The 23,610-nt window shown below is 41.7% G+C and overlaps 1 protein-coding gene across 3 annotated transcripts; it reads left to right on the top strand.

The window, feature by feature from the left end:
* Nucleotides 1–5,694: 5,694 nt before the first annotated feature.
* Nucleotides 5,695–17,039, top strand: tubgcp3 (tubulin gamma complex component 3). 3 transcript variants are annotated; one of them, XM_070930731.1, is made up of 22 exons: nt 5,695–5,770; nt 6,904–7,011; nt 7,745–7,812; nt 8,011–8,088; nt 8,200–8,408; nt 9,040–9,207; nt 9,453–9,573; nt 10,656–10,781; nt 10,905–10,973; nt 11,216–11,515; nt 12,625–12,735; nt 12,914–13,022; nt 13,834–14,023; nt 14,108–14,243; nt 14,345–14,413; nt 14,544–14,679; nt 14,963–15,051; nt 15,487–15,618; nt 15,698–15,838; nt 15,978–16,094; nt 16,217–16,317; nt 16,497–17,039. In XM_070930731.1, the coding sequence occupies exons 1-22, from the start codon at nt 5,695–5,697 to the stop codon at nt 16,654–16,656; spliced, it is 2,814 nt and encodes a 937-aa protein (XP_070786832.1). In that variant the 3' UTR covers nt 16,657–17,039. The 3 variants fall into 3 exon arrangements, with proteins under 3 accessions (XP_070786832.1, XP_070786833.1, XP_070786834.1); XM_070930732.1 differs by having other exon boundaries at nt 9,040–9,203; nt 9,461–9,573; nt 16,217–16,311; nt 16,507–16,655; XM_070930733.1 differs by having other exon boundaries at nt 16,217–16,311; nt 16,507–16,655.
* The last annotated feature ends 6,571 nt before the right edge of the window (nt 17,040–23,610 follow it).

Below are 23,610 nucleotides of genomic sequence, written 5' to 3'. Positions count from 1 at the left end.
ACAATTAGACAGAGCCAAGGAGTTCATGTGATCCGCTGCCCTCTGCGTCACCTGGCTACTACTATATTCCACCTCCCTATTTACTAGCCTGCATGAGGTAACAGTAACACTATAGACACAACAGTATGATCATCAACCTCTATTCACTTACTCTAAACAGTTACTCTTGCCTCATATGCACAGATCAGTTAACATGCTACTGTATTGAGACTGAAGGAAAACAAATATCAGAAAATACAGCAGGTGGAAAATAAGCAGTAGCAGATCAGTGATTGGCTTAGATTTGAAAGTATAGCTGTAAAATGGATTAAGTGGGTGAAGGTATAGTGAACACCAGTAACCCTTTAATCCACTATGTGAAGGCAAGAAGCCAGACAGAGAGAGAGGAGAGGCCCTTCCTGCCCTGGAATCCAGATTAGTCCCCAGGAATGCTGCCCCGACTGCCTTTAACTCTCCTCCACACAGACGTGATGTCTCACTGCTGCAAATTAGTACTGCAACTGTTTATCATACGTTAAATAACTTTTTCAATATCACAGATCTTAATATAAGATTGACATTAACTATTTCTATCAGTGAAGGTACATTCAGTGCAGTTAACACTGAAAAAGAAAAGATACTACATGAGAGGCACAAACTGGGGCTGGTTTTACCCATGACATTAAGTGGAGTGTCTGAAGGGTTAAAAAACTACATCAATGAGATCTTATAAAACAGCATTATTTTAAAGTGATTTTAAGGTAGTCTTTTATTTTAAAAACCAAGGACTATGATATCAAACAGGTCACCGAAGAAGAAAAGGGTGAAGACAACAACTAATTTCAGCACTGAAGACTGTAGAGACAATTGAGAAAAATAAATGGTACTTTTAAAACTTTCGGAGCCTAAAAGTATCCTGAGATGGGAACAAAAGAAGGGAAGCGAGCTGGCAGAGTGACTACAGTACAAGTACACTGGGTCTCAGTGCTCCTACATGTCACTGCAATTACATTTTGTTCTCATTCAGCCTGGACAGGAGCGACAGCCACAAAGATTACGACTCTACATGTTACACTTTAAAAAGATAGCTATAGGCTTGCATAACATCCTCAGCGTTTTCACCTCATCAGAGATGGCAGCGACTGGAGAAACTGTCTTTCAAGACCAAATAACCCTGTAATAGTACCACTCGTATCCAAGAGGTACAATGTGGCCTCAGCTAAACTTAATAAATGTAAAGTGTCAAGTGAATTTAACATTGCTTCCACTGATATCTGACAACGCTGATAGCGGTGCTGCTACTCGTTTGTATGCAAATAATGATACATGTTCATTTTATCATCACATAAGACAGAGAAATGCAGCAAATCCTCATAATTGAGAAGCTGGAATAAGGGGATGTTTGAAAAAAGATGAGATTAATCCATTTACTTTTCTGGCCATTAACTAATCAATTAATCGTTTCAGCTCTGTAACAGTCACTGTAAAAATACCAGATGAAATTTCATACCTCCTACATACAGTACTTGTGTCTTTATTTATATATGTCCAATGAAAAGGAGCTTTTATTTTGAAAGAAATATGCTACAGTCTTGTTTACACTTTTAAATTTGAATTAAAATTATGTTTCATCATCATTAGATCATTACAGGACACTATAATTCTACATCTGTTAGAGAAATCTGCTGTTGGTATCACATGTCAGAACTAATCTACGTGGTTAAATCGCTGCTCCTCATTCCTCCTCGCTGAAATCACCAACACTCCTTTTTGTCTTGCAGACTCCAAACTAACATGCATTGTAGGTAATAACAAAATAATATGATCCATTATACAGTGTTTGCAGCTTTCTTATGTTTGTTTTTTTAATTTCTAGGGTATGTAGGACAGTGAAGATGCCGATTTGCCAATGCCGACACAACTTTAATTATGTATAGTGTGCACTGAATACAGAGTTATTAGAGACTTACATTTCATTTTAATGCTGAGTCGTCAAAGGTGTTTCAACAGAGTCTGCTTGATTCTATTCTATTCTATTGTTCAGTTATCGTGAAATCACCAGGATACTTATCAGTGCGTAACATTTCACTGCATGTGAATCACAGCCGTTATATCTGTTTACTAATGAAAGACAAATCTGCCCAAAGCTGTCAGCCGATAAACAGAGTGGTTCCTACTTTACAAATGTATTATAAAGTGGAAATAATGTAACTGAAAACGAATCCAAATGATCACTTTTTAATTGCTGTAAGACCAATTCTTTTTAATAATAAGGCAAATGGACAATGAAATAGACAGACACTACACATTAGCATGGGCTTTCTTAAGTGCATAGCAAATGGATATATTAGGCTTTTAAATAAAGACTGAATTTATAATTTGTGTTCGTTTTACAGATGTGGTCAAAGGGAGAATCTTCCATTATACTGCTGGCTCTCAGTATTGACTGACTTTTCATAAAGGCCCAGTATTGACGACCAGATAGATGCTCCTAACTCTAATCTTAAGCATTGAGCAGTCTCTTTGCATCCGGGCTTTTGCAGCTGCAATACAATCAATTTAACCCTGACCCATTTGTCTAAAGCAGTTATCCAGATCAATTACAGCAGCAGACCTCATCAGCATCCCACATCCTACCAGGCGCAGGCTCGTCTCTGCACGTTTCTTACTATGAGGCTCCATTTCACCCTCCACACAGCAGGGATTTTATCTAATCAGCCATTTGCAACAGTTGGGAGGCTGTGTCTAAGCCTCAGCTGAGCATGGAGCCGAGGTATAAACCTCGCTGGCTCTCATGTGAGCAGGGCTTGCTCTGTCTGGATTATTGTCAAACACATTACCGTGGAGCCTAATGCAACTCACAGCCATATAGGCCGGCTGCTCCACTGCTGCCCATCGATTTGACTAACAGGGTGAAAACAACTGGATTACATAATTCATGTGACTGACTGTTCCTTTTGTAGTATTGTTCAACTGGGAGATGTAGCATAATAAATTAGAGGGAATAGCACACAAATGAGTTCAATAATTTTACACATCCATCAAAGTCATTTTATGTGATGCAAAACAAAACTATGCAAAATAAGCTGCCACTGAATTTTCTTTTTGGAAAAATAAGATTGCAGTGATTTTGGGATTATGATTTGTCTGTGTCAATATACTAAGATTAATGATAATTGCTGTCTGTCTGCATCTCTTGGCATGTTCTGTCATGACTGGATACCTACTCTCCTGAATGCTGCATTACAACTAGTGATGGTGACAGGTGACTCCACCTTTATTATTATTAGTCAGTCTGATTTGTTTACTGAAGGTGAACACTGGTGTGTTTGAACATACAGTGATTCAATACTTGAAATAATATAGATGCCGAATAATAATTGACACACTTTCTGTGCGCCAAATCTCATTCAAAAATCTGACGTTTTAACACATACTTGGTTATCAGCAAATACTGAATTTATCTCAAGACCACATCTGAGTCACCGCTTAATTCAACAAAAATACATCACCAAACAGCACTTAATAAAATTCCCTTTTTAACAACCCACCCACCCACTTCAAACTGCCATTGTTTTATGTGGAAAGGGTTAGGGTTACACATTTCAGGACAAAACTATAACTTCCTATGAAAAGAGTCAGACAGTTTCCCAATGAGCTTCTTTCACTCCCTTTCGTGAGTGAAACTTAATCCGGATGAGTAGCTGCTCCGGCGGAATTTGAAACCAATAGTGTTAAAAGCTCACACGTTTTCTGTTTATCTTCGGAAATTGTAAAGACATTTGGTCGGCAGAGAACAAACGGCCAGAATAAGCAAAACTAAGAGAACACACGCAGGACGTACGCCCTGTAAAAACTTACATATCTGCTGATGAGGGTCCGAAGAGTGCTGAAATCCATCCCCATCCTGTTCCTCTTTCCTCTCCGGACACTTCTTCTTCTTTATCAGTCGTTTCTCCAAAGGTTACTTCACTGTAGGCGCTAACTTCTTTTTAATTCTCCTCCTTTTTCCATGACTTTCACTCCCTTCTTCTTCCTGAATTAAAGACAAGAACTGTAAACCGGGACTCACCTACGGCTGACTGTAACAGACTTTACTAAGAAGAGGAGGAGTGGCTGTCTGTGCGGCTTTCATACAGTTTCAGGACAGTTCATACAGGCACAGACAAGTGGCGTGCTCCTTCGACTGGGACGAAACTAGTATGTCTCTCTCGCGCTTCCTCTCCCCTCTCTGCGCGTGTACTACTAATCTTCTTGTCTCGCGCCGCAGCAAAAGGAGCTTTTCTCTTATGTACGTCACGAGGAGCCAGGTGGATGGTATGGCTGGAGGTGAGCGCATGCGCACTCTAGTGTTTTTGGTGTGTAATTGATAGGACGTTCCAGTTAATTAGGACATTGATTTGTTTGCCCGGAGCAAGTGATGGCACACCAAAGACAAAATCAACAATTACTGTAATGAAAAAACATAATTTGCGTGTGTGTGTTGGGGAGGGTTTGGGGGGGGGGGGGTCAGTTTGGGACACCCCAACACAAGTGGTGCTGTCCACCCACAAAGTGCTGAAATCATCAAGAAAAATACAAATTTGTCTTTCCCCCTTATGATTAAGTTCAAATATTAAACATTTTGAACCAAACATCATCTTGCACCTTTATTTAAAAAATTAGAAAGACAAAACAATATGTTCCTCTAACACCTCCAGCAAACACTTATACTTAATAATTTCAATAGTTTTTTTCGTTTCATTCTAGAGATATTTTATAAATTATTGCCGCTAAAGGAAAATAAAAGTAATGGCTGCATTATGAAGCCATCAGTTTATAAATGTTTGGCGAGGTCAGAAGGGTCAGAACTACAGTCCATGGTGCTATGTTTCCAGAGGGAAATATTTTCATTCATTTGTCCATCCTCTGTTTCCTGGAGACGCGTTTCGGCGGGTTCTGTTGAAACACCACCATCAAAGTTACTACATTAACAGCCATCACATCCGGTTATAACCTTCAAAATAAAACCATTAATCAAGAGAAGTTAAATGTTCTTTTAAAAGAAAGTATTGTTACTATTGTTATTGTGACATAAATCAAATGTATACATGTCACTGCTAAAATGATAAAGCTGACTCTGAGAGACAATTAAGTTAAATTCCTGAGTAATAGTAGATTTTTTCTTTCCAACCCTGTTTGATCTGCATTTATGTGCACAAATAGGCTATATTTTAAAATTAGTTTTATCTTATTTCTGTGGCCTATCCTCCATTCAATTCCAAATGCCAGTGGCTAATGTCCGTATTAATTAGGGACAATAATCACTGTAAGTGGATATACAGCTCCTATGTTGTATAATTGCCATCATTTAGAAGTAAACATTTGTGATTCAGTCAGTGTTAATTTCTCAGTATGAAGAGTTGATTTTGGCAAGAAATCAAGTAATTAATCAGGTTTTCTCTCACTTTCTTCATCTTTATATTATAGACTTTCTCTTTAGCTGTAATTCTTGACTCCAATACCTTGTAATACATTATTCTGAGTGAGAAATTCTATGCTCTTACTTTGACGGAAATATGGCGCTAGTTGCGGTCATATTCTTCCTGCGTCGTGTTAGCTTGACTCAACTTGTCAAAATGGCGTTGTTCGTAGTGGGAGACTGGAGTTAGTTCATATTGTACAGTGGCATTTATTCAGTTATCCGGCAACACTTGCAGAGATAGCCACGACAGTATGGCGACCCTGGATCAGAAATCACCCAATGTGCTTCTCCAGAGCCTCTGCTGCAGAATCACGGGGAAAAGCGAAGGTACATCAGTTATCGCTAGCATGCTATGCGCTAGTACAGACAGCATTAGGTGCAATAGGAAATGTCAAAGCTAACCTCATTCAAAAATTCGGCACTTTGTCGTTGCTCTTCTCATTGCTAATCACACGTATTTTACACATAAAGTAAAGTCATCGGCTGGATCTTTATCGTTTCCTTGAAATTCGGCTTATCATTTCCACACCAGGGAGAACACATTTTGATAATAATTAAACTCTTTACACTGTTTCGCCGGCTGAACCCAGTGGGTTTTTATGACGGGATGTTGTAGAAATTTTACAAATATTAAAGGTTCTGGGTGTTTTGGACATATGCCGAATTGAAGGAAGCATATAATTCACTTCTTATCGGTCTTTAACGAGCACACACTCAAATATTAATCTGAGTAAGAATGATGATAAATTGAGTTTGATATCACTTTAGCGGTGCTGGTCAACGGCACGTAGCGGGGCTAGCGTTAGGTCCGCGTAGCTGTCAGCCAATGGGCTTGGCTAGATACTGCACATCCCGTTTCACAGCTTCATGGTACTTCCAGCTGTTACTGTAAGGCACTGTTAGCTTTGGTTTGATAAAGTGTGTAGCGGTTCAATTCAGTCTACGAGCTTGCTAGCCAGTTAGCTCTCATGCTGACATACACACTCTTTGCGTGGTTATTGGATGCTCTTGTGTCTTGCTAGCTGCAGGCCCCTGCTGGATGCAGGCATCTCATAGGAAGGTTAGCATGTTTGATTAGAGATAGCGACAAAGGCGTAAAAATATCAATATGATCCTGTGTTTTTCAGGCACTGATGCGATTGTAGCTTTTATCCCGTGATCAAAGAGCTTTACAGTTTGGCAACGTTGATCGAAATGTCAGCTGCAATTTATTATTCCAAAGCCAGTGTTCGCCACAGTAATTTTGTACCGTTATTTATAAACCTTTTCAAAGCAATATCCCATTCACACCAGCATCCTAGTATACAAGTTTAAAGTGTTGTCCTGAGTATTTGCAACTTTTTGCAGCGAAATGAATGGGGGGCATGTGTCCTGGTCACAACTGTTTGTTATTCCTACATTAGTTCACAGTGCTCCTCTTTTACCATTTACCTTTAGTCATTACTTGTTTATTTCTCCAGCTGAAGTTGCCCATCAGTTCCAGTACGCTGTACGAGTCATCGGCAGTAACTATGCCCCCACTATTGAACGAGATGAGTTCCTGGTGTCAGAGAAGATCAAGAAAGAATGTAAGTGGACAATTTCCATCATTAACTTACAGTACTTTACTCTATTTAGTCTCTGTGGCATTTTCCCCAATCCACCAGCCAAATCTGCCTAGCTGGTTTTGTAAATGAACTCCATGTGTGCACTTTACCTTTTATGTTGGAGCCACTCCACATAAAAGTCCAAAATCTTTATTGCACCATAAATAGCAAATCCCAGTGGACTTTCATAGTAGCCAAGGTAACACCATTAGTGGGAAAACATCGATCTGAGCTTTGATGCAGAAAATAAAACAAAAATAGTGCAGCACTTACTGTACTGACTGTTTATTTATCTCCGGCCTTTCGGTGCATCCTTGTTAAAGTATTTGTTTATGGTTATGGAGATCTCATAAATGCTGACACTAGAGCTCTTTTTCTTTTCACAGTGTAATGACAGGTTCCTTTGTGCTACAGGACAGAGCGAGCCATGCTTTTCTAAGCACAGATGGACCTCATGTTCCTCAGCAATTCATTTCTTTCTTTCTTTTGTCTTATTCAGTTTACTTTAGCTCAAATGTTCAAATCCCAAATAGGCTGTTTGTGGTTCCTTTCATTAGTATGGTGCACACTCCACAAAATCCTGCAGGGAATGACTGGGATTTTTCCAACCCTGCTGTGTGTTCATCTTTTAAATGAGTTAGTACTGTAGGAAACTTTGAGAAACTTCCCTCCTGTAATATTGACATCCCAACTGACAGATTTTGTCTTGTTGCAGTGCTGAAGCAGAGGAGAGAAGCAGACGCCGCTCTGTTCTCAGAGCTGCACAGAAAACTTCAGACGCAGGTTGGTGTTTGTGTTTCTTTCAGAACTGTATTCTCTTCTTCTATATTGATATATTACATATATATATATATACATACATACATATATATATACATATTATTTAGGCATTGATTATATATCACATTAAATATTAATTTAGGATATTTTTCTGCAGTGTTCACAACTGATTGTGGTGCTGTTTTGTTTCCTGATAAACAGTGTGTTCTGAAGCATCGCTGGTCTGTTCTCTACTTGCTGCTCAGCCTCTCTGAAGACCCCCGCAAACCGTCCAGCAGGGTGAGGGAGGGACACACACACACTCTCTTCCGTATTAAGTACTTGATATGATAAAAGTATAATAACAATGATAATCCCCTCACCTCCTCTCTATGTCCCTGTCCTTCCCAGGTTGGAAACTATGGTGCACTCTTCGCCCAGGCCCTCCCCAGGGACGCCCACTCCACCCCGTTTTACTGCACCCGGCCCCAGAGCCTGGCCCTTGGCTACGGGGACAGGAGCGCGGGTCTGTCAGCCAGTGTGGGGACCAGCGGCATCTCCAGCCTGGGAGTCTACACACTGAATGGACCCACGCCAACACCGCAGTCGCTGCTGGCTGGGTGAGCATTTCCATGAGTTTCCATATACCATGTACATGGTAGAGAGAACCCGCTTACATCTTCACAACTGAGTCACACTTGTCAGCTGTGTTTAAGCCATTTCACCTGAAAGGCTCTGGGGAGAAGAGCGTTATTTAGCCGCTGCTCGTCCTGTAAAAACACTCCAGATAAAGCAAGTATCAATTAGCACCTGTAGAGTGAACTTGCCTCTCAGCCTGACCTCTTTATAAATCTGTTTTATGAGGCATCAGAAGGCTATTTAATTCCATTTATACTTATTAATAATGCAGGAGTCCTTCAATTACAAATGGCCATTGAGCAGGGCTCACCTTTTTAATCGTGAAAGGGCAAATCCTCACTTCAAACATGAAAAAAAAGGTCTCATGGCTTTGAATTATAATTTATACTCTGGGCAACACACAGTGTGGTGCTTTAATTATGCAAGGATGTGCTCTTGGCTTATTTGCTTCTCTGAGTGCATCATCCAACAGACGACCTCTAAATGTGGGCTAACGTGTTGGTTTTCTTTGTTGAAGTCACTATTAAACTCAACTACACCCTTGCGAGCCTTGAATCTGGAGAAAATGCTTTTATGTCTGTAAATCTGTGTGTGTGTGTGTGTGTGTTTCAGTCAACCCCCTCAGTCTGCAGCAGGAGGCGGTCAGCCTCTGGGCTCTCGGCTGGCCTGGGCTCTTCCTGTAAGCTGCTCCCCTTCCTCAGCTCTGGCCCCGCTCGCCACTCGACCACCCCTCGGACCTCCAGCTCCCTCCAGAGTGGTCCATCCTCGCCGAGATGGTGAGTGACATAATGGTCTGATGCCTGTATGCAGGTGCAGAACATCATGAATGTGTTGTGGTTGGTCTGAAAAAGCCATATTGTATGAACTGGAATTGTTATGTTGTTTAATTTGGTTTGTTTTTCTGAGAAATGCAGATTTATTATTTATAATGTATTATAGCCTAAACCTTCACTGTGACTTGTGAAACTGAGAGTACTTACTTTGTTCCTAATGTACAATAAATTCTCTGTCCTCTCGTCCTCTGTCGGTGCAGGGGAGGTGAGCGAGGCGGCACTGGTGCGGGACATCCTCTACGTCTTCCAGGGAATCGATGGCAAGTTCATCAAGATGAGCGGCCAGGATAACTGCTACAAAATAGACAGCAAGGTACCTGCATCCAGTCCCGTAAAGCTTTTAATGGACTAATCAGTTCAGCAGGTTGCACATGTTACCCAAAGTAACCTTATAGTGAAGTTCAGGTTCTCATCATCCCAGAGCTACAGTGCAGACCAGAGGAACAGAGGCAGGATCAAGTGGGAGAAATGTTTCTAGATAAAGCTGTGTGGAAAGAGACTTATTATTTATTCTTCAGGCACTTACAGAGAGCAAAGCAGCAAATCCTCACATTTTAAAAGCTGGAAGAAGGAAATGTTTGCATGATTATCAGAACATTAAAACTAGTTGTTCCCTTTCTTCTTTTGGAGAGAACTTGTTTCCTCCACATATCCAGAGTAGCTGATATGATATCAAGACTACTGTTGATTGGACTTTGGACTTTAAAAGAAAGATTCAACAGATCGATATGAAGCTCTTTGGCTCCGAGCCACATCGATCTCTCTTTTCTTTTCCCTGTCCTGTCAATTTCTTTTATTCCCCTCTCCTCCTCATATCGATGGGAAGGCCTTAGATGTAACCTGTCCCATATTCTCTCAGTGCTGCTAAACATAGACTTGTGGTCAGTCTGCTGTCACCGTACTGATGGAGAAGAGACCAGAGATGAATTAGTCAAGGATGGAGATATTTTGGACTTGTCTCTGGTCACTTAACTTCTCTGTGGATGAGAGGTTTTGTTAAACAGATGAAAATTTAATGCATCATTAAATGTGAACTCTCCCCCAGCTGGAAAACAGATCTGCGAGAAGGCCATGCCAGTCATAGTGGGTACATGATGTAAATTATGGGAATCTCCATGACGTAGCTCTGTAGTTACATTTTTAATGATTATGCCATTATCATGTCCATCTGTTTGGACATAACTCTGCAAGGTTGGGCTTGGACCTGTCTAATTCTTGAAGAAGAAGAGCTATTTTCCTTGTTTTTAATGTAGGTTTACTGTACCCATATGCACTGTGCAGCTGTGTGTTATGTAAAAAATAGTTTATGAACAGAAAGAAAATATTAAAGGACTCAGATCAGGGTCAGGACAGTCCGTCAGTGTATGTGTTGTAATGTGTGCTGTGCCTCACCAGGTGGTGCTGTGCAAGTCCCTGAGAGACACCAGCAGCAGACTGGCCGAGCTCGGCTGGCTCCACAACAAAGTCAGGAAGTACACAGACGCCAGGAGCCTCGACCGGGCCTTCGGACTGGTTGGCCAGGTTTGTCTGCAAATGTGTTCACTATATTCTGAGGATACGTTCTTTTTGTATCGAACCCTCCGCTAACATATACCTTTCCATCTCTTGCCTGTCCCCTCTGTTCTTCTCTTCTCCTCCCCTCAGAGCTTCTGTGCCTCACTCCACCAGGAGCTGAAGGAGTACTACAGGCTGCTGTCTGTCCTCCACTCCCAGGTAACAGTGCCTGGCAGGTTAATGAGAAATATATAGTATATAACTAAAGAACTCGGTTTCGTTGAACAATACATCACTTCAAGCGTCATTTCAAATAACAGTATTTCCTTATGACCTACATGCTGTGATCAGAGTGCTTTAAGATGTCAGCCTTCAAGTCTAGTGTTATTTCCCGCTTCTGGTTCTTGTTGATCTGTATGTATGTATGTGTGTGTGTGTGTGTGTGTGTGTGTGTGTTGTAGTTGCAGGTGGAGGATGAGCAGGGTGTGAACGTGTGCACAGAGAGCAGTCTGACTCTCAGAAGGCTCCTGGTCTGGATGTACGACCCCAAAGTCCGACTCAAAACGCTGGCCGCCCTTGTCGACTTCTGCCAGGGTCGGAAAGGAGGCGAGCTGGCCTCAGCTGTCCACTCTTACGGGAAAACAGGAGACCCACAGATGAGAGCGCTGGTTCAACACATCCTTAGCCTGGTGTCAAACCCCATCCTCAACTTCCTGTATAGATGGATCTATGATGGAGAGCTGGAGGATACCTACCACGAGGTACACTTCTTTTCTTTCCTCACATACTACAGTCACCTGTGCAGCGTCAGTGTAGTCACATGAGAAGATCTGTGGGTTTAATCAGCCTTAAATATGGTGTAGTGTGTCCGAAGCTTAACAGGAGTGATGAATCCTGCTTCCCAGAGGTCCAGCAGGAATTTACTGGTAATTTCTGGAACATTGTTCTGTTCAAGTGTTTGACCCCAACGAGATTACTGAGAGGAGGCTTCTTAAATGAGGACTGATGAGAGGAGTGTAATGGAGAGCCCGGTGATGGATGCTTCTCCTTTACTTCTCCCTGCCCTTTCTTTCTGTTTCTCTCTCACACTCAGTATTTATGTTTGCAGCGTTAACCATTAATCATCACTGGAGTCTGGTCTTAAGTGCTGTGTTTAAGAACACAGAGACAAAGTTATTACACCTTTCAGGTGCCAAATTAATAAGCAAAATCCCATAATTATGGAGCAAGTATGAGATGTTTTAGGTCGTACCAAGACGCAGGAGTAACTCAAATGTGTCTGAGAGGCAAAAGTGACAGTCTTGTAATATATTTGTAGTTTAAAATGGCTATTTGCATATATATATATATATATATATAGTATAAGTTATACTATTGCTGGATGTTCTGGCAGTGAAATTCTTTGTAGGTTGTTATTTCAGCTAATAGGTTGCGGGGAAGTGCTTGGTAGAGACGGATTCAGCTGACAGCTGGAGTCAGTTCAAAAATGTATCAGCATCCATAGAGTACGTAGCCTTCAGCACGCCCATTAGAAAGCCAGTTGAAGCTACTGTAGTACTCTCTGAAGCAAATGGGCAATGTAATTGAATGTGACAAAGGATGAAAACCTCTGTCATGGACTGCACACGCTGTCCATAGAGCTATTTATTCAGTGTGTGACTCTTAACTTTACTCTCCTCAAAAGTTTCATTAGAATCCATTCAGACTCAGCACTTCCTGTAGACAGTGTAATCAATTCTTCAGTAAATAGTGAAAGCATCTCCGATAGAGACAGTCACAGCACTTGATCTGATTGTTGTGCATCACATTAATCCTGTTTGGGGGTAAATAAAACTTCCCATTGTATGTTAAACTGCGTGTGTTTGTGTAGTTCTTTGTAGCGTCAGACCCCAACGTGAAGACGGACCGTCTGTGGCACGACAAGTACTCCCTCAGGAAGTCAATGATCCCGTCATTCATCACTATGGACCAGGCCCGCAAGGTATACACACACACTATCACACGTCTTCATTCATTACCATGGACCAGGCTTATTGCCATACACATACAGGTAATGACACACACATTAATGACAATACAAAAACTACATTTTGCGTGATGATTACAGCTAACTATTATCTCTAGGCTGCTCCTTATCTCTCTCTCTCTCTGCCCTCTAGGTTCTGCTGATCGGTAAATCCATCAACTTCCTGCATCAGGTTTGTCATGATAGAACGCCGCCGGGCAAAATCACAGCAGCATCCAAGTCTGCAGACACACCCAAAGATGGTGAGAACCGCGGTTTCTCTCTCGTGTTCTGTCTTCCCTGCTTATAGTGAGACATTTTGACTGCACGTTTATATCTATACCCGGTTCCTGGGCATAATTAGGATTGGAAGAGTTATTGCACTGTCACATAATGGGACATTATCTTTAGAAAATGTCAATAGCACACACGATATGCTGAACATGTAAAAGTTGATTGTACTGCTGGCTTTATTGGTAGCTGTCAGTGTTATTTTTGAGTCTAATGACATCATTGACCAATAAGAAGCCTCTTATTTTGTTCCGTCCTCGTTGTATTGATATTGTTATATTGATGTAGGCTAGTGGACTGGCGGTGATCGATGCTCTTACCGCTCACTGGCCTTGTCTTCTTCCTCTCCCTTTGACTATGAAGAGGAAAGAGGTATACTTAGCCATATGCTATTGATTCAGTCTGTTGGACTTCATCTGACCAGTATGATCTGTAGCTCTGTTGAAGGGCATCACGCTCGTCCAGCAGCAGAGGTCTGCTTGGACCAGGAGAGGATATTTGTGTGGTTGGACCAGACTCCAGTCACATTTTTAGCACTTCCTTGCCTTGCCTTTCTTTTCTTTTCTTTTTGTTCACCCATGCTTGAATAAGAAATACATTAATGTTGTTGTCCAGTTTTTGAACTAAAAAAAAAAGACAAATATATCATTGCACAGCACATAATAACAAAGACAAAACAATTTTCACAGACAAAATAACAGCTATATAAAATGAAGGATAGGTAAACATAAAGTTGACTCCCCAGTTAATACCCCATTCATCTCTGTCTCCATGCTCTCCTAGCTGCAGAGCTGCTGTCAGACCTGGAGGGGGCGTTCCAGGAGAAGATCGATGCTGCCTATTTTGACACCAGCAAATACCTGCTGGACGTTCTCAACCGCAACTACCTGCTGCTGGAGCATCTGCAGGCCATGAGGAGATACCTGCTGCTGGGCCAGGGAGACTTCATCCGACACCTCATGGACCTGCTCAAGTGAGCAACGCACACTTTGAATATATGTTCTCTTTAATAACACATCTGAGCGATCTGTTTCATCTTATCCTTGTTTTGTCCCAGACCGGAGTTGGCGCGTCCTGCCACCACTTTGTACCAACACAACCTGACTGGTATCTTAGAGACGGCAGTCAGAGCCACAAACGCCCAATATGACAATGCAGAGATCCTCAAGAGGCTGGATGTACGCCTGCTGGAGGTAATGTGTGTGAGCGTGTTTGTGTTTGGGGGGGGCTCGTGCTGCAGGTCTGACCTCTGCATGTCCTTACCCTTTTGACATCTGTCTTTTGTTGGCTCCAGGTGTCTCCTGGTGATACAGGCTGGGATGTTTTCAGTCTGGACTACCATGTGGATGGACCCATTGCTACGGTAACACACACACATACACACACACACACACACACACACTTTTAATACAGTTACACAACATATTGTCTATGTTTCTATCTCTGCAGAACAATTGTATGCATGTGGAAGTATGTATCTGTGTGTGTTTCAGGTGTTTACACGGGAGTGTATGGGCCACTACCTGCGCGTGTTTAATTTCCTGTGGAGGGCCAAGAGGATGGAGTACACACTGACTGACATCTGGAAGGGGCAGATGTGTAATGCCAAGCTGCTCAAAACCATGCCTGGTACATAAATACACACACACACACACACACACACACAGGAATCTACATGAGGGCGTTTAACATTTGTAACACACGTTGAGACGTTCTTGTTTTTTGTTGCATTCATTTTTGTAGTGAGAAAAATGCCAGTCACACAAAACCTACTTTATATTCTTAAAGATCTGTTTCTGTTTTTCCTAATTTCTTTGTTTCTTTTAAGGCTCGTTCTTTGATTATTCTTTTTAAAGGATGTAACCTGCAGCCTGTTCTGATTTCACCTGGCGTTGTGCTTTTTACCCTCCAGAGTTGTCCGGCGTGCTGCATCAGTGTCACATCCTTGCCTCCGAGATGGTCCACTTCATCCACCAAATGCAGTACTACATCACCTTCGAGGTCAGACCATTAGCGGAGCTGTTACTATCGCAGGCTGTAAAACATCGGTAAAAAGTAGTAATTACAGCGGGAGGCGACCTGCTGTGTCTGTTAAATGCAACAGTGAATGTACTGTGAGGTTAACTCAATTTCAAAAGGGTGCTGGTTCAAGTCCAAACCACCTGCAAAACAAGTCATGAGACATTACAAGTATTCTGAAAGTCAGACTGATGACAAGTCCGACTTGTTCTGTAAGGCAGACTGAGGCTGATTTAGATTTCTCTGCTCAGACATCTGATAAAATAATTATAAGAAAGACATATTGACTGTGGACAGGGAGGCGCCACCAACATATCAGAGGTGGACCACACTGACTGTATGATATCTGATTTTAATAAAAGGGCAATGTCATTCCCATATGCTACTGGTAAAGCGTGTGTGTGTGTGTGTGTGTAGGTGCTGGAGTGCTCCTGGGACGAGCTGTGGAACAAAGTGCAGCAGGCTCAGGACCTCGACCACATCATCGCTGCACACGATGTCTTCCTCGACACCATCATCTCAAGATGCCTGCTGGACAATAACAGCAGGGTAACACACACACATGATAATCTTTTCTGCCTCCCCTTTTCCGCACACACCTCCTTGAACTCTGTTTCTGTCCATCCAGTCTCTTTTGAACCAGCTGAGGGCCATATTTGACCAGATCATCGAGTTTCAGAGCGCCCAGGACTCCCTCTACCGCTCGGCTCTGGAGGAACTCACCCTGCGACTGCAGTACGAAGAGAAGAAGCAGCAGAGAGAGGAGGAGGTAGGAAGGGGAGGGAATGGCCGAGTTTTCTGGGCTTCAGATGAGCTAAATACAGAGAGAAAAAGAGTGCGATGATGGGAGCATAATAGTACGTACATGTGTGATACTATCCTGTCTGAATAAGTGTCTGTTGCTTCAGGGTCAGTGGGGAGTGACAGCTGAACAGGAAGCAGAGGAGAAGAAGAGGATTCAGGAGTTCCAGGAAACCATACCAAAGATGCGCTCCCAGCTCCGCATCCTCACCCACTTCTACCAGGTACGAGCGATGCGTTTGGCACGTCCTTAAATGCAGTCAGCTGTTTTACAGTCTCTTCTCAGTTTCACGTCTCTTGTACTTTTTCCTCTTTGTCCGTCCACGCCTTCCTCTCCTCCTTTCAGAGCATCGTCCAGCAGTTCCTGGTGTTGCTGATGACCAGTCCAGATGAGAGTCTGCGTTTCCTCAGCTTCAGACTGGACTTCAATGAACACTACAGGTTTGCCCTTTTTAAAACCCAGTCGGCACAGGAAACCAAAACAACTGAAACCTCGAGGACACAGAAATGATCTCATTATATCTCAGTCCTATGTATGTTCATAAAGAGACGCTTATAAAATTGAAATTATGTCTGTGGTTGTAAAGGGTGTTTTTCCTTTTGTAATTGACTGTTTTGTCACTAATCCATCTGCAGGGCCAGAGAGCCGAGGCTGCGAGCCTCACTAGGCGCCAACCGGGGGCGACGACTGTCAAACATCTGACATGGCGACTACAGCACGAGGCTTCCAGTCATTGGCGCTTGGGGTGTGACATCACAGAGACGGGCCAGGGCCAGCAGACTTAAATCGCTTCATGTCGAGATGATGTCATGCCTTGGAGGAGCAATCCAGCTGTTCTGAACGTTCTGGTGTCGCCAAGTGATGACATCACAGCAGACGGCTCCAGTGAAGTCGACTGAGTGGGATCGCAAAGGAATAAAGTCCAGTAGATTAAACTTTCAGAGCTTGTCGTGACATGTAGACTGTCAAGAATTCTGCGAAACATGAGGTAAATTTGGGGAAACTGTCCAGCCGAGTGTGAGGAGGTGAAATAAAGCTGCTGTCAGACTGAGCTCCCCGAGTCACACAGGGCCTCCTTACATGGCATGCCTTATTAATGAGGGAAAGATTAAACCCTTTTCCTCAGCGTGGTTGCCAAATCTAGTCCCAACCCACATAATGTATGTACATAGAGTTTATGCAAAAATGTATGTACGTGTATATATGCATCTTTACACGTCAACACCTGTGGCTTTGCATCTTCTCGCTAGGGTTCAACCGATATATGTGATATTTTTTCAATTTTGTATTTGTAGCAGTTATTAAAATGATTGAATTTGATCATTTTTACTCCTTAAGAGACGGTGTTTCTGGAGGAAAAAGAACAGCATTTACAGTATGAGGCATGTGGACAGACAGGAGTCTTCAGCATATTGAATATTTAATATTTATGGTCACCAGTATATCGGTCTAACCCTAGTTCTCTCTCTCTCTCTCTCTCTCTCTCCTTTAAGATCCAGGGTTTTTTAGTGTGTCAGGTCAGCTGTCCAATCATACAGAGGATTTTGAATTACGCACACACACACACACGCACGCAGACAATTCTGCTTCCAGTGACATGAAGACAACCCTGGCTCATACAGACAAAAAGCCCCTTTGTTGCCAACTTTGTTTATACCTTATATTAATATCTGACGTTGGTTGTTGATTTTAATAGTTTAGTAACTGTTTACATTGGTAAGACATATGAAACAAAAAAGCACCTGGCTTCATCTTGACGAAGAACCGACTGATGTAAAGAATGTTATTAAGAGTTTAGTTTGCATTTTCGTGTGGTTTCCCTGCTTAGTTTGTGCTATTCTGTCTGTATGAGAGATGGATCATGTCAAAGAAACAATCCTCTCAACAACCACAACAACCTCACTTCTTGTCATTGCATAAACAAAAGGAACTATAAATGTTCAGAATGTTTCAGTTTCTTTAGAGAAAATGTAAATATTTCTAAATGAAAGTCCACGTTTAAAGAATTTAATGGTTATAAATATCAACTTGGGCAGTTTATTTTCCTGAAACAAGTCTATTGCAACGTTATACAGAATAATCCGAGAGTGTTGTTAAGTGAGGTCTGCTCCATGTGCATATGAGATGAAGATGCTTACAGTATCCAGGGGGAATTGGTTCAGTAGAGTAGCACAGTTGCTGTTGATCAGCTCCCCAAATCAACTACTTTTCATTAATTGGATTCACTCAGATTGTCTGTTCAGGACCATAAAAACCTTTTGGATTTGGTAATCTATGTCTTTAAAATGTAAAAAGGATGAGGAGAAGCAGTATGTCAACTTGACCCAAACCCAAAAATATCTGTCCAAGCTTTCATCAGTGTGAGAGAAGCTTCAAGTCCTCAACGACAGCCCCAAAGGACTTACTTATACTCTTACAATCAACCCTGAGCAGTGAAGTGAAAATCATACCTTTGCTTCAGCTTAAAAATGGATAATCATCAAAGTCTGAATTGCTGTGGACATAACTATTTGCTGGATTTCCTTTGTCAAATGCTCTTTTGCCAAAATGATTGTTGAGGTTGGAAAGTCAAGTAGCATTTTAATCATCAAGTTATACAATCGCCTCCATATGAACGGCTGTGAGCGTTGATCTCACCTTGCAGGAGCTCTGATCCTGGGTCAGGGAGCACATGTTTCTAAAAGCAAAAGAAATCAAATTAACACTTGCATTTTTAAGGATGCGTTTAATGCACTTAAAATAAACCTGCAGCAAAATCAAAATTATTAGCTTTTCAGTGTTCCAATCTGGTCTATTAGGCTCCCAAAATTCACATTTAACTATATAATAACGCAAAAGAAGATATTAAACTTTTGAGTTACAAGTTGAGTTTGAGGGGTCTCAAGCAGTGCAAAGAAACAAATCGGTGCTGTATATAGTCACTAGACTTCTCACAATGAATTCCTTCATGCGAGTGTGAATTGAAACACCAAACTGACCCTGGGTCAGCACTCCTGCACTGTCTGTCTCTGTCTGTCCTCTACATTGTATAGCACATAATGTATAGAATATAGGGAAACAAACCATCCCACTTCTTTAATAAAATGTTTTTTATTAATGTGTGTTCTTGTGTGTGTTGGACTCTTTGCTACCATCAGTACTGGTGGTGCTGTGCAGCTCTGCTCTGCCACCTACAGGCAAGACCTCCAGATCATGTTTGATCATTTCAAGGTAAACTTAACCAGATGAATCTCTACTGAACATTCAATTCTTTAGTTTTACAATATTATGAGTTGAACATCGGTTCTACTATTGGTCTTCTTCCTCTCATCTGAGCTGTAAAGATTTCCTTTGTTAATTATTGAATTAATTGTTTTAAAAGTAATTTCTTAAAGAGGTGTTCCAGATATTTAGTATTTGGCAAAAACCTATAAACAATTGAGTTACGAAGATAAAATTCTAATTCATAATTGAAATATCACTACCATGCAGCATGACCATTTTTATTTTAAACAGAGTTTTTCACATCATTCCACTTAATGCAAGTATTTTTGTATGAAGTTCAGTACAAAAGACCAGTGACAGTGCTGTTCTTTTTTGCCCATATGATGAAGTCTCTGAAGTGTATATCTCCGTCTCTCTACTGATGTGATTTGGATCAATATAATCAAGTGGGTTGTGTCTTCATGCTGGTGTTAGACATTTTACACGTATGTAATATTGTTGTACCTTAGACTGAACTATGCAAGAGGTGAACCACTAGAGGGAGGAACAGCTTCTCTTTTTCAGCTTCCATTCTCTCTACCCTCAGTCTTTATCACACATCGTCCTGGCTTTAGCTTCTTTGCTGCAAACAAAAAGCAAAATCAGACCATTTCAGAGTCTTTTGTTCTGACATTAATTCACATTAACTATTGTTGGTTGTTGGAGGAAGATGTTCACATAGTGCAGTTAGTGATATAGAGACAGGAAGGAGAGGAAAGTCTTGCCACACACATACAGGATCACAATGGCCTGGATAGATTTGTTCTGTCTGTCTTCATTTCTGTCTCAAAAACCAATTCTTTCAGCGATTCACCGTCGTTTTATTCTCTGCTGTTGTGTGCAAATGTGCAGTCTGTGTATATGTGTGTGCGTGCGTAAATGCCTGTTTATTTGTCCAGAGAGCCATCTCTTCGGGCCTATATATATATAACAACCTCTCGTCTTTGTGGATAACACTTGGAGAAAATTGTCAATTTGGAAAGCCAGAGTACCGAGAGGGTGAGAGTCCTGATTGCTGAGCTAGAACGGATTTTTTCTTTTCTTCTGTCTTCTTTTCCTTCCTTCCTGTGTCTGTATGAGATATATCTAAGTGTATTGAGGTGTTTGTCAGTGCGTTGGTCTGTGACATCAGAATGGCTTCTGATCACTCGAGACCTTTTTCCCAGTATTCCCAACACCCCTCATGTCATTTTTTTCTCAACAGAAATAGCTTTGCTCTGCTGACCTTTATATTGAGCAATACCTCCCCGACAAACTGACCTGGTATCAGTTTATTCGGCATGTGTCAGTGGTCTTGAGAGCGTTTGACAGCCTTGTTCACTTGCTGTTAGAAGCCTGCAGGCGCTTACAGCAGCGAAACGAAAAATATTTTTTTCTCTTTTTTACATTCAAAACATAAACTCTCATTATTTAATTAAAGATGATCAGTTCTGGCCAAAACCTCATCAACCTGCCTGGACAGGTCTCTCTGTTACAGAGCTATAATTTAAGTAGATATTCCAGAAACAGGCTAAAGCAGATGACCAAGGTTGTATGTTTCACAACCATTGTGAACATAATTTATTTAATTTAACGATGTATTTCAAGTGTGTGTGTGTCTCTGTGCCCTTGAGCAGTGAACCTTCATTGATACGTGAGAAACAGATCCAGCTGCCTCTGACAGCCACATCTGCACTCTCACCAGCCTCAGGGCTCCTGCTCACACAGAGGTGAGGACTTCCTGCCAGGCCCGTAGCTACCACCTACTACTGAGGGCATATGTTCTGTATTTTTTCTGGAAACTTTGTCACATTTATTAGGCTAATTTTAGATCCAGTATATTTGAATTTGATGTCTTTTAGGCCGACAAAATAAATAAATAAATGATTCAACACTTCGTCACCACAATTGTATTTGCTTTTAAGCTTATTTGTTTTCTTACAGAGAGTTAGATGAGGAGATAGATACCACTATCAGCTACAGCCAGGATAGGGTTATCTTAGCTTAGCATAAAGACTGTGAGAAACAGCTAGCCTGGCTGGAGATGTTAACAACGTGCTCCCTGAAAGGATCATGAAAGTTGTTCAACAAAATCAGGACAGCTGGTTAAATTTGGAGTCTGGTTTTCAGAGAACAACAGAGCCACGAGGATGACACATGCCTAATTCCCACAGCAGCAGACTTTGTTTCGGCAGGTCAAACCGAGATGAATAAAACAACAAGACCAACTGTCATATCCCATCATACATTAGCCATGCTGCAAACGCATGAATGCGAGCTGAAGAATAGTCCGCCAGCCATTCTGTCCCCTCACTGTTCTCCATTATATTCTCAGTGAATGTCATTAAAGAAAAAGCTGGTTCATTTCCCTGCGCCTGACTCAAGCCCTGATCCTCCTTTGTATGACCTTCCAACAGTGGTTTAAGGTGAGACAGAGAAAAAAAATGTGTCTGCGTCTGTGTTGTCAAGCCAGGAACAGACAGCTGACATTTAATGGCATTTCTGGCAGCAGGTGTATTTGAGAGAATCTTATCAAAAGGATGAATTCTTGTTACTTCTTTTCATCCCTCTCGTCTCTTTGTTAAGCGGCAGCTGGACCCACAGTTTGCTGTATATGTAGTTTAACACAGTGCCTATACAGAAATGTTGTAATACACACGTAACACAACAGAACTGCACTTCGGATTTCTGCTCCTTGAAGGCCACGATTTGAAAAATCTTCCATTGTGTTCGGGACCTCCACCTCCTTTGTTCACAGTTTGCTTTAACAAGAGTCTTGAGGATATATGTGCCGCATTAATTGGACATTTGCATTTGTGGGACTTTAATGAGGCTAATTAGGCCAGCAGATTGAAGTCAAGTCTGATAGTTTTGCCCAGATACTGAACAAGGTGTGAAAACTACTCTCAGCTGCGGATAATTGTCCCCTCATCCAACCCAAAACTTTCACCTTTTGAAGTGGTTTGCCAGGTTGGATTTCCACTAATTGTGACCGTCTAAGTACTTTTTGTTTGCTCTTCTTCCTCTGATTATGAAGTGTAGTTTGGTATTCCAAAATTAGACCTGATGAAACAATGAACATGCTGTTTCTTGAATGTGCGGACATGATGTTTGAGGCCTTTCTTGCCCTCTTTATGGCCTCTTTTTGAATGCTCTGAGAACTGATTTGAAATGGATTGCCAACAATTTTGATAATTGTAAATAATTATATACTGTCCCAGACACTATTAATGCCAGGCAGATGACTGTATGTGGTTTCCCCCAAGAATAGGTGTGTGTTTTCCTTCAAATTTCAACATTATATGAAAGCCAATTTGTAAAAAAAAAAACTGTCTGAAGTGCAGAAGAAAAATGAAAGCTTGAAATGATTCCAATATAATACAAAACCTGACCACCGACTTCTTCAGTGTAAAACCTGACAGACAACGCATGAAGGGAGGCTGGAACTGGAGTAATTTCATCTCAATAAACACAAGTCGTGCGCTTGTTGACAGCTGAAATTATTAGGAATGAAGCACATCAGAGAACACAGCGCGGCTAAAAGAGAAAACAGGAAACAAGAATGAAGACAAGAAGGGCTAAACAGAGACAACTCACCAACAGAGGGTCAGGCCTTAATGAAGTCCTTCACCAGCACATCTCACTCTATATTTGCTCCGTCTTCTCTTCTTACACTGTTGTCTCAGCTGCTTTCTATCTTCAAAACCTCGGGCAGGTGAGTTCTCTTCGGCTCAGCTGGATTTCTTGATGTTGCAGCAGGGTTACTTCTTTCTTTTCAGACTCGTCTCCTCTGCTTTACCTGACTCCTCCGCACATCCACATCTTGACAGCTTTGCTCTGTAGTTCCCTATTTTGAATTTTAAGCAAGTCTCACACCTGTACCATCCACCGGCTTCTTTGAAACGCTGGTGTCTCAGCTGTCTCAGCTGCTTCTCTGTCATTTGGATGAAGTGGTGAATCCTTGTCTGGTTCCTCCTATATTCACCAAAATATGTTGTGTTAATTTAATACTAGAAAGGCCAGCAGATTTGGGCAGAAAACTTGGACACAAATTTGTACAGAATTTAAACAATGTACCTGTAAAATTCAAACCACAGCATCCTCTTCCTCAAATCACAGCAAGAACAATTTTCAAGTTTCCATTTTTAATGGCGTCTGCCTCCTCAGGTTCTGCTTTATGTGACAGCACTCTGAACGGATCAGGCCATCTCTGCGGGCGGTCAACCATGCAGACAGGAGGGAGTATTCAACACGAGGGACAGACAACATGTCGACAGTTCCAGCTGAGCTGCCATCACTCTGATCAAACGATTTTCAGTCGTGGATGGTGCTGTAGCTCCTCAGTGTCCACAGGACAGCAGAGCTGCCCGTCAACATGCTGCAGAGAGACATGACGGTGCAGTCTTGTCTGGAAGTTGTCTCTTGTTAGCTCGTGACTCCAGCGTACTGTATCTACGGGGCTATAGGCTGTTGCCCTTGCCAAAACAAAACACAAAGGCCAGTTTTTTGGAGTCAAT

The sequence above is a fragment of the Enoplosus armatus genome, chromosome 24 (genome assembly GCF_043641665.1).
Source record: "Enoplosus armatus isolate fEnoArm2 chromosome 24, fEnoArm2.hap1, whole genome shotgun sequence".
NCBI classification, from domain to species: Eukaryota; Metazoa; Chordata; class Actinopteri; order Centrarchiformes; family Enoplosidae; genus Enoplosus; species Enoplosus armatus.
Note: the sequence above shows the minus strand (reverse complement) of the source record. Positions and strands in the feature narration are given on the sequence as shown.